The sequence below is a fragment of the Microtus ochrogaster genome, unplaced genomic scaffold, assembly GCF_000317375.1.
Source record: "Microtus ochrogaster isolate Prairie Vole_2 unplaced genomic scaffold, MicOch1.0 UNK109, whole genome shotgun sequence".
NCBI lineage: Eukaryota > Metazoa > Chordata > Mammalia > Rodentia > Cricetidae > Microtus > Microtus ochrogaster.
Genome location: NW_004949207.1, coordinates 529,780 through 541,425, shown reverse-complemented (window position 1 = coordinate 541,425; position 11,646 = coordinate 529,780). Strand labels below are relative to the sequence as shown.

General features: G+C 51.0%; 1 protein-coding gene across 2 annotated transcripts in view; it reads right to left on the bottom strand.

The window, feature by feature from the left end:
* Positions 1 to 248: 248 nt before the first annotated feature.
* The window catches only part of Tsc22d4 (TSC22 domain family member 4), a 23,085-nt gene continuing 11,687 nt past the window's right edge, over positions 249 to 11,646 (bottom strand). The window contains exons 4-6 of one of the 2 annotated variants that reach the window (XM_005371455.3): positions 10,472 to 10,520; positions 6,058 to 6,366; positions 249 to 727 (exon numbers count right to left, since the gene is read on the bottom strand). In XM_005371455.3, coding sequence (XP_005371512.1) covers positions 485 to 727; positions 6,058 to 6,366; positions 10,472 to 10,520 — 601 coding nt within the window. In that variant the 3' untranslated portion in view covers positions 249 to 484. Of the gene's footprint in view, positions 728 to 6,057; positions 6,367 to 9,483; positions 10,181 to 10,471; positions 10,521 to 11,646 lie in introns of those variants that run through there. The other variant, XM_005371456.2, reaches the window with a different exon arrangement.

Below are 11,646 nucleotides of genomic sequence, written 5' to 3'. Positions count from 1 at the left end.
CTGCTCCATGAATGGATGCTGTTGCTATGGTTACTGGCCAGGCAGAGCACTTAAAGGCAATTCAGCTCCTAGGAGAGGTGCGGGGATATAAGAACAGGACCTGTCCATCTCTGACATATGCAAAAAGAGACCTAGGATCTACTCCCAGGCACAACTGTGCCCCCCACTCAGTGGGTGTTTCTCTCTACCGCGCCCCAAACGCCCCTTATGGCCTCTCTTCTTCATGAACACAAATTCCACCTATTCAGAAACATCTGATATTTATTTCTCAATATTTAGATAATCTTTTCTCTCACAAATTGAATAAACACAGAGAAGGGGAGTATGTTCGACCCCAGGCCTGGTCTTGGGCTTCCGATGAGAGGTGACAGTATGGTCAAAGGTCTCCTCACCAGCAACTCTGGCCCCATGGCCTTGAACCCCACCTTGCCAACCTTCCTTAAGAGTGAGTCGGGGGCTTTCTAAGGATCTGGGGCTCCCCTGCCTAGAGGGGACTTTGGGCGTCCTGTTTGAGGCCCTGCACTGGATCGGAGTGGTGGGATGTGTGGGACGCGTGGGACCGCATGCGGCGCCGCCTGTGCCTCTCCTGCCTGCGGGCCAGCTCTCTCAGCTGTTTGCGAATGACCCAGAGTACCAGGTACACTTCCCGCAGCATCTCAGCTTCCGGCGTCTCCAAGGCCGACCGGCTCTTCATTCGAGAGGAAATTGACGCAGAGTTCATAGAAGACTGCAAAAGAAAGAGACGTGGGGACATCAGAGGGTAGAAGGACCAGCAAATAATAAAGGGTTCATCTTGTTCTACCTCCTCCATCAGATTAGTCAGGCATCGCCTGCTCCGGGAAGTCTCAGCTTGCATTAGGGACGGTCCTTCCTACCCTTGTGTTTGCCTGTGTTCCACGTTTCTTTCATTTTCTTTTTTTTCCTTCCTCCTTCCCTCCTTCCTTTCCTTTCTTCTTTTCATTTAGAGCTAGGAAAGTCCAGACTTGAAATTGCTAAGTAGGCAAGGGCTAGAGAGATGGCTCAGTGGTTAAGAGCACTGACTGCTCTTCCAGAGGACCTGGGTTCAATTCCCAGCATCCACATGGGAGCTCACAGGGGAGCTCACAACTGTCTGTAACTCTGATTCCTGGGGATCTGACACCTTCATACCAATGCACATAAAATAATGTCAAATTAAAAAAAAGAAAGAAGTTGCTGTGTAGCCAAGGGTGGTCTTAAATTCCTAATCCTTCAGCCCCTACTTCAACTACCATGTGGTGCTGAGGATGAAATCCAGAGCCTCATGCTAGGCAAGCACGGTAAGAATTGAGCCATATCCAGCCGGGCTGGTTTTTGACAGTCTCACATAGCCCAGGATGGGTTTGAACTCATAATCCTCCTGCCTCTGCCCGTGAGCACTGAGATTTTAGGCACTGACCATTTTCCCTTTTCTTCTCCTCCCTCTCCTTTTCTCTCACTCACATCCCCTTCCCTCTCTTCCTTAATCCATTTTTTTTCCTTTCTGTTTTGTTTGCTCTTGAGACAAAGTCTCATCTTGTTAACCCAGGCTGGCCAGGAACTCACTTTAGAGCCCCAAACAGGCACCAGACTTGAAGCAGTTCACCTGCCTCTGCCTCCCAAATTGTGGGATTACAGGTGTGAGGCACCTGGCTTGTTTTTTTCTTTTCTTTTCTAAATTAAACTTTAGATGCTAATAGATTGGAACGTGCATGTGTATGTATATATGTATGTATGTATACACACACACACACACACACACACACACACACACACACATAGTATATATATAATCTAAGACCCTTCACCTATTTTATTTCAGTAGGAAAATTTTGTGCAACATCGGAGTAGAGGAAATAGCTTAGTGGGTAACGTATTTACTATGCAAACATCAGGGCCCGAGCACTGATCCCCAGCACCACACAATAAACCGAGCACGACAGTGCATGCCTGCAACCCAGTGCTGGAGAGATGGAGATGGGTGGACCACAAGGGGACTCTCCGGACAGCCATTCTGGGGGCAATTGTAAGCTCCAGATTCAGCGAGAGATGCTGTCTCAGAAACTAAGGTGGAAGCCGGGTGTGGCAGTGCACAGAGCCTCCACAGTCGGAAGGCAGATCTCTTGTGAGTTTGAAGCCATCTTGGTCTAGTCTACATGGAGAGTTCCAGGACAGCCAGGGATACAGTGAGAGCCTATCTTAAAAGGAAAAATAAAAACAAACAAACAAACAAAAAACAGAGGAAAATACCCAACGTTAACCTTTGGCCTCCACACAGGTTAGTGCACCTGCACACATACAAGGGCTCTCTTGTTCCCTCATGAGTCCACACAAGCACACAAGCACGTGCAACAGCAGCAGTAGCAGTGTCAATTATATTGCAGATGGGAGAGTGCTGGGGTCATATCTGAACAAGGTGCTATGCTATCTGTGTATGAGATGGTCAAAATTATGAAGCCTGTAATTTATCCATAGGGTATTATTATCCCTGGGACTTTATTCAGAAATCCCACGTTTTACGAAATCCCTAGTTTGTTTCTCTCTCTCTCTCTTTTCTTTTCTTTTTGGTTTTCGAGACAGGGTTTCTTTGTGTAACAGCCTTGGCTGCCCTGGAACTAGCTCTTGTCGACCAGGCTGGCCTTGAATTCACAGAGATCCTCCTGCCGCCTCTGCCTCCCAAGCTCTGGGATTAGAAGCACTCTGGAGGCAGAAGCTGGTGGATCTCTGTGAGTTCAAGGCCAGCCTGGTCTACACAGTGAGTTTTAGAACAACCAGAGCTACATAGTGAGACACACACACACAAACCCACACCCTCTCTACCCTCGCTTTGAACAAAACAAAAAACCAAAACAACAGGGGGTGTAAGATGCACATGAGTGCAGTACCCACAAAGGCCAGGAGAGGGCAGTGGATCCCTGGAGTTACTGACAGTTGTGAGCTGCTCTAGGTGGGTGTTGGGAACCAAACTGGGATCCTGTGCAAAAGCAGTGTGCGTTCCTTAAAAAAACATTCACTGTTTATCTTATGTGGAGTGTTTGCTTATGTACATATGTATGTGTACCACATACCTGCCTGGTGCCTGAGAAAACCACAAGTGAGCACCAGATCCCCTGGGACCCAAGTTAGAGATGGTTATGAGTCACCATGTGCGTGCTGGGAATCAAACCCAGGTCCTCTGGAAGACCAGGCAGTGCTCTTGGCTGCTGAGCCATGCCTCCAGTCCACAGACATGCCTAGAGCTACTTGGATTTCCTTTGTGTGTGTTATGTATATGCACACGTCTGCTTAATTCGATAAAATTTTATCACCTATGCAGAACTGTGTGTGCGTCTAATAATGGAAATCGAGATCACCACAAGAATTGCTGTCATTACCCTTTCGTTGTGAAAGCAGTCTCAAATCAGTCGGCTTCTTCCCCGTCACTGTCTCCCTCCTCACTACCCCCCGCAGGACTAGGGATTAAACTTGAGACCTCCACATGCTAGGCAAGCACACACCACTGACTACAGCTAATGTCCTTTTATGACCCCCTCCCAATATGACACCTGTACCACTAAATCACGTGTAGGTCCTCAATTTCTACATTCTATTCATTCATTCGTCTTTGGTTTTTTAAGACAGGATTTCTCTGTGTAGCCCTGGCCATCCTGGAATTAGCCTTGTAGACCAGGCTGGCCTCGAACTCCAGAGATCTGCCTGTCTCTGCCACCTGAGTGCTGGGATTAAAGGTGTGCGCCACCACCGCCCGGCTTCTGTAGTTTACTTTAACGAGAAACCAGGGACGTGCCTCAGTGCAGTGCTTGCACAACAAACGCAGGGTCCTGGGCTTCACCCCAGCACCGCGGGAACTGGGTGTGGCGGTGCACACTTGTAACCCCAGGAGAGGGGTATCAAGAGGCTACCACAAACTACATAGTAACGGTGAGACCAGCCTGTAGGAGACTCCGCCTCAAAAAACTTTAAAAAAATATATATATATAATGGTTGTGCCACTCCTGTTTCAATATCTTCAAGGCTCTTGTTCTCATAGACAAATTCAAATTCTACAACCCGGCCATCTATCCTGCCTTGTCGAAGTCGGTCCTTGGCTCAAGATCACTGCATTCTCTTCCATAACATAGGCAACTCTCTTCTCCCACCCTGACTCCCACGCCCACATCTCTCTGCCTCTCCCCACACCCTTACCAACGCACACAGCCACACACACACCCTGACTTCTTCCAACTTCCCCTTAGTTCTCCTCAAGCCAAGAAAACTTCTTCAGGCCTCAGTTTCCCCATCTCTTCATTGCTGGAAGCAGTCTTTGATGCCCCATGCCCAGGTCTTCATAGGATCCCCTCCTTCGGTACCCAAGTCCTCTCTACCTTCACTCTCACTCTCCTCGGGGTATCAAACCAACGTGACCTGTTACGCTGTCTGTGGCCTCCCTGGTCTGGGTAAACCTTGCTCGCCACTGTCTCATCGGGGCTTTACGACAGAAGAGGTGCCGCAAATGACTGAACAAGGGGATGGAGGAAGCCGGGAACGGAGCTTAGTTGGTAGAACACTTGTCTAACTTGTCTAGCATCCATGAAGCCCCGGGTAGCACTCGCCAGTAATCCCTGCTGGAGGCAGGAGGGTCCCAGGCCAGGAAAGATGGCTCGGTTGGTTTAGTATTTACTGTGTGAGCATGAGACCTGAGTTCAGATCCTCAAAACCTACGTTAAAAACTGGGACCGCAGCACGTGTACCTGTCACCCTGGCACCCCAACAGTGACATGGGAAGACACAGAAGATCCCCAGAAACTCTCGGGACAGGTAGACTGTCATCTACAACAGTGACAAGAGACCCTGTGGAAGGGATGGAGAGATGGTTCAGTGGTTAAGGATACTTGCTGATCTTACAGAGGACTGGGGTTCAGTTCCCAGCACCCACAGTGGGAGGCTCACAACCGACTGTAACTCCAACTACAAGGGATCTGACTTCCTCTCCTGGCCTCCATGGGCACCTGCATACACATAGCATGCATGCGTATAAATAAAAATATATTAAAATAAACTGGAAAAGACGGATGCCACAGGCATGCTAGGGCACAGGTGCGGCTATCCTCATACACACAGAAATTTTTTTAAAAAAGAAAAGGAATTTGAGGATTAGGGTTTAGCGGTACGCGCTTTTAATCCCAGCACTCGGGAGGCAGAGGTAAGAGGATCTCTGTGAGTTCAAGGACAGCCAGGGTACTTGGTGAGAACCTGTCTTTAAAAAACTAAAATAAGCCCGGGTGGTGGGGGTGCACACCTTTAATCCCAGCACTCGGGAGGCAGAGGCAGGCGGATCTCTGTGAGTTTGAGGCCAGCCTGCTCTACAGAGCAAGTTTCAGGACAGGCTCCGAAGCTACAGAGAAACCCTGTCTTGGGAAAAAAAAAAAACAACTAAGATAAATAAACAGAATAGAAATCTTGGGGCAGGAGAGATGGTTTAGCAGTTACAAACATTTGCTGTTCTTGCAGAGAACCCAGCACCTGTACCAGGTAGCTCACAGCCACCTGCAACTCCAGGTTCCAGGGGTTGACAACATTTTATGACCTCCTCTGGACAGCTGCACATACATGGTGCACATTCAGACAAACAGGAATACACATATACACATAAATAACATTTTTAAAGATAACCAGAAATAAATTTAAATAGGAATTTCTGGCTATCCTCAGCTATATAGCAAGTTCAAGGCAAACCTGGGCTACACAAGACCCTGTCTCAAAAAAAAAAATGGTGATGGGGCTGGGTGGTAGTGGCGCACTCCTTTAATCCCAGCATTTGGGAGGCAGAGGCAGGAGGATCTCTGAGTTCGAGGCCAGCCTGGTCTACAAAGTGAGTCCCAGGACAGCCAGGACTGTTACACAGAGAAATCCTATCTCAAAACTTCTACAACTCATAAACACTTTCAGCAATGTAGCAGGATATAAGATTAAAAAAAAAAAAAAAAAAAAGACACCAACAAACAAACAAAAAACCCAATGGTGATGGAGAAGGGACAGAGGGAAGAATGAGACTCAGGCCGGGGGTGGGATGGCACTCACCTTCCACTTACACAATCGCCAGCCAGACTGCAGCGCCGAGACCATCAGCGTGGAAACCGAGTGGACTACATTCCGGGACAGCTGCATCAGGGAGCGACTCTTGCGGGGTACAGCGGGCATGTCCTTGACAGCGGCCAACACAGAGGGTTCAAGCACCCCCGGGCAGACATCCAGGTCAGAGACCTTGGGCTCTTTGTGGGGTTTGACCATCTTTGAAGGGTCAAAGTCCAAGGCAGTCTTCTCCTTCAGTGAAGGTTTCTTGGGCTGATCAGGCATGCTTGGCTTGGTTTTATATTTCCAGAACTGGACCTGAGAAAGAAGACACAGGGCGGGCGAGACACCTCAGCTGGTGAAAGCTCCTACCAGGTAGGCTTGACAACCTGAGATGGGCCATGGCTCCTACAACGGAAGGAGAAAACCAAATCCCCAAAGCTGCCTACTGACTTCCACACTCCATGATATGTGTGCAATCCTCTACACAGAACAATAGAAATAAGGCGCAGAGGAGAGAGAGAGCAGACCCCATGGTAAAGACAGCAAAGCCAGACATGACTGTCCCACCCCCATGTCTCAAAGCCCCTTCCCAGCCCTCTTAAACCCCTACTTCCTGCCCTGTCTTGTTTAGCCATGAGACTGAACGCGAGGAACAAAGTGGTGAGGGTTGCTACGGCCCAGATACCATGAACCAGAAAGCTACGGCCCGGATACCATGAACCAGAACGTCCATCTCATGGCCGTGATGTATTTGTGAAACTCACCCAGCCGGTCATTTTTCGCCAAATTCGCCTAACCCATTTCAAGAATCTCCTGACCACGGCCATCTCTCCAGACACCACACGTCCAAAGTATGGTGCTAAACCAGCATTTGGGGCTTGAAAGGGAAAAGGTTGTAGGCCAGCGGCCACCACCAGAGAGAATCTGTGGGTTCTGGGGAGCTTCAGGCACGGTACTGAAGGAAGAAATAAGAAATCCGAAGGAGGTGTGCCCCCCAGTGATTCATGCCTGGCCCTTCCTCCTCTCCCTGAGACAGGGAGAGGAGTCAAATGGATGAGAACTTAGAGTCAGCGAGTGTTCTAGATCATTGTGAGATCTGTCTGGCCCCAACCCCCCAAGGACCTTCCGGGGCCTTCCGAGTCAATCATTGATGACCTTGTCCCTTCTGGCTTGAGATCCAGGATAATCAAATCGACACCGATCAAGAGCCCAGATACATTGTCTGTGGAGTTTGCTAGTTAATCATTACAACAGTCCTCCAAGGTAAGTACTATGGAGAGCGAATAAGAGCTTCACAGAAAGTGGATCTGAGAGGGCAGGAGAGGTGGCTCAGCCACTAAGAGCACCTGCTGCTCTTTCATCAGAGGACCCGGCTCCCAGCCCGCATCACCCACATGCTAGTTTACAACCATCTCTAGCTCCTGTTACAGGGAATCCAGCACCCCCTTAGGGTCTCTGTGGGTACCGTGCAGCCACACAGTGCAGACGTACGGGCAAGCAAAACACCCAGAGCACACACACACACACACACTAAAGATAAAACAGAAAACTAAAATGGGCATGGTGGTATATGCCCAGAATCCCCGCACTTAGGAGATGGGGTGGGAGGAGAAAAAGTTAAAAGCCAGTTTCAGCAGGTTAGGGTGACTGCTCTGTTAGGAAAAGGGACCGCGCAAGTTAGCATGAGGACCAGACCTTGGGTCCCTGGCATTCTGCGGTGAACTAGTGGGGTCACAGAGACAACAGGACTGGGGCCAGTCAGTCTAGCTCCATCAGCTAGGACCAGGTCCAGTGAGAGAGCCTACCTCAAAAAATACTGTGGGCCAGGCATGGTGGCACACCCCCTTTAATCCCAGCACTCGGGAGGGAGACAGGATCTCTGAGTTTAAGATCAGCCTGGTCTACAACCAGGGCTGTACAGAGAAAGAAAGCCTGTTTCAAAGACAGAAAAAAATAAAACCTGTAGGAAAAGGATTGAAAAAGACACCCAAGGTTAATGTCTGGCTTCCACATGCATGTGCACACGGATACAACTCAAAATCAGCCTCAGCTACTACTCAATGAGTTCAAGGCCATCATGGGCTAGGTGACATCCTACGTCAAAACAACAAAAGGCTGAGGTGACAGTTCATTGGGTAAAGCACCAACCATACAACCCTAGTAAGCCAAGTTGGGATCCCAAGAACCCAGGTACAGTAGCACGCATGTCTGTGATACCAGTGTTCCCAGAAAGAAGTCAGCAGCAGGAGAGCCAGCCTGGCATCCACAGCGGTGAATAGAGAGACCCCGTCTCAGATGGGGTCAGAGTGAAGACTGATACCCAAGTTTATCCTCTGGTCTCCACATGAATGCCATGTCACACACAGACATACATACACAGACACACACCAAGGACCAAAGCAGTGATGAACACCTGTAATTCCAGCACACAGGATTAGGCAGGCGTTCAAGATCATTCTGGCGGGGAGGAGGCAGAAATCCTCAATAAATAAATAAATTTAAAAAAAAAAAAAAGATCATTCTCAACTATATAGTAAGTTTGAAACCAGGCTAAGCTGGCCTACATAAATGAGATCCTGTTTTCTCTTTCTTTTCTTCCTTTTTTTTTTTTTTTTTTTTTTTTTTTTTTTTTTTTTTTTTTCGAAACAGGGCTTCTCTGTAACTGTCCTGGAACTCACTTTGTAGAACAGGCTAGCCTTGAACTCACTGAGATCTGCCTGCCCCTGCCTCCTGAGTGCTTGGATTAAAGGCATGAGCCACCACTGCCCAGCTGAGACCCTGTTTCAACCACCACACCCTGACTCAGAAAAAGATATGAGGTCCAATCCGCTGGGCTGTCTAACGCTCTTCCTTGATGGCCGGCGGCAAGACTTTCTCCCTCAAGGCTCTGCTATTGCCTTTCTCTCCACTAGATGGGGTCCTTCTTCTTGGCTGCCTCCACCTGACTGGGAGAGAAGCCCGGGAGGTCGATTGGGGAGGAGCCTGCTCACCCACTGGGCTGAGTTCTCATCCAGCCAGGGGTGGGGTGGAAGCCAAGGCGGCCTGCCAGGCCTGGCAAGGGCACCATGTGCCCAAAGAGCCTGGCCCACACCCAGCCTTAAGACAAGAGGCCCATTCAAGGTTCCCTGCCCTGCCTCCAAGCAGCTACCCGGATCCAGCCCACAAGAGGGGACACACTGGGAAGCTGGGGGTGGATCCTCACACTCACCAAAGACTTCATTGTTATCCCCCCCCTCACACCACCAACCACCAGCACGTGGGTAGACACTGCCCCCTACCTCTTTCCTTAGGCCAGCCTGCCAGGCTTTCCAGGGGCCAGGATCATTCCTGCATTTTCAGCCACCTTCTCCAGTGTGGACCTGGGATCTTCAGGGACACTGTGTGTGTGTGTGTCTGTGTGTCTGTGTATTGGGGGGTCTGGACACAAGCAACACCACATCAACCTCCATATTCAAGTTTCTTCAGATTTTTTTAATTATAATTATTATTTTAATAACAACCTGAATCCCAAAAGTTGAAGATACTGTCCATACACCCTCCCCTAGGCAGAGGAGAGGGGGCGCTTGGAGGGGACAGGGTAGGGTGGGGGGATAGAACCCAGGCCATCTACTGCTGGGGGAGGGGGTCCCCAGAACACTGATACCTAGGGAAGAAGGTGGCACTTAGGTTCTTTCATGGATGAGGGGCTCCCGATAAGCACCCCCCTCCTGGGCTGTCCCCTCTTCCTAAAAGGCCTGGGGACTCTGGGGAGAACCAGGTGGGATGGGACAGGCCAATATTGAGCCTTCGACTCCCATCCCTGGGCGTTGGGGTTGGGTGTGGGCATTTAAAGCTACATCGGAAAAGGGGACAGGCAACTGGCACAAGGCCCAGCAGCCAGTGGCAGCCCCCCAAAGGCACATTGTAAGGGAAAGGAGGCTCAGATGGAAGGCCCGTTAGGTGCAGAGGGCCCGAGCCGTGGAAGTCCCGAGGATGGCAGCTGGGCCAGCTGCTCCGGGCTGGCCAGGGCACGCAACAATCCATTCTCTTGCTCCAGGGCAGCATTGCGTTCTGCCAGGTCTCGGATCTGTTCCTTCAGTACCTCTACCTCTTCGCGCACGGCAAACATGAGGTGGGACTTCACCAAGTCCTGGACCCCGGAGACAAACAGACCTCATCAGGCCTCCCAAGCCACCTTCAACTGCGTCTCCTACCCAGATACCTCAACGGAGTAGTTATGAGATACCAAGTCCCCTTTCCCCAATGGAGGGGACAGAGGATAAAGGAGGACAGGGACAGCACGGGGGTCAGAGGACGAGGGACAGGACTCAGGCAGGGATGGAGGGTGACAACAGGAGTTTGTATTCCTGGGTAAGGGGAGAAGAGAGATGGACAGAGGGGCTGCCCAAGGGGCTCCTGGGACCCAAACATCTTTTCTTACCATGGCTTGTTCAATCTTGTTGTCGATGCCAACCAGGCTTCCGGAACCACTGGAGAAGACACGGGGAGGTACAAGTTGAAGAGGAGGAGCCCCAAGTCAGCTCTGCTACTGCCTTCCAGGTGCTCCTTGCTCTACACCCCACCCCGTGCCCTAGGTACCTGTGACAGTAGAGGATCAGAGGGAGGAGGCTTTTGTCCATCCCCCGGCGGGATGAAGGTCTCTGCCCAGATCCCCCCAGGCCCTGATGGGTAGGAGCTCCCAGTGCCCCTCGGATGGGGGACGACCCCCGTGGGGAGCATGGGGAAGACACACAGCCCCTTTTTCGGGGTGCCCCTGGCGCCATCCCCACTACTCGAGTCTCATACGATGATACCAAGGACTTCACGGAGACCCCAGGCTGGGACATTCCTGAGGTAAGCATCAGCATCCACTCCCAACCCCAGGGCTGTGTCAGAGGGAATGCCTGGGGGGCTCAGAGCCCCCCTGGGCAGAGGAGCGTCTGGTGGATGCCAGGCAGGCAGAGAGGAGTCAGGACCCACCAAATGCTGGCCTCAGAGATATACACCCTGCCCTCCCCCTCAGGGCAAGGCGCAGCTGCTATTGGTTCCTCAGGGACACGGGACCCCCCTCCCTTGGCTCCACAGTGGGCGGGAATTCCCAGACACACATGGTCTGTGCCAGTGTCCCCTTCTCACCCTGGCACCACTCCCAGACTGGAGGGGAAGGGGAGGTGAAGTCAGCTGGTGAGCCTTGGGTGGAGGAGGGGTACGGGGCAAGAAGGCAGGCGTACGGGGCAAGAAGGCGGGCGTGGGGAGGGGCTTGAAGGTGAGAGCCTAGGAGACCTGTCCCCTACCTATGCCTTCCTTTCTGTCCTGTCTGGACTAACCACGGCTTGCCTCAGCTTTCCCTCAGGGAGAACAAATAGACAGGGGGTGGGGAAAACGTATTTATGAACACATCCCACCTAATCCAAAATACATACATCCTGGGTGGCTCTTGCAACCCGGGGCAGAGGGGCCCCCACTTCCTTCAGTGAAGGAAAAAATTAGGAATACTTTCCATAGCGACAGAAAGCCCCTCCTCAGCCAGGCGATGGTGCCGCACGCCTTTAATCCCAGCACTCGGGAGGCAGAGGCAGGTGGATCTCTGTGAGTTCGAGACCAGCCTGGTCTACA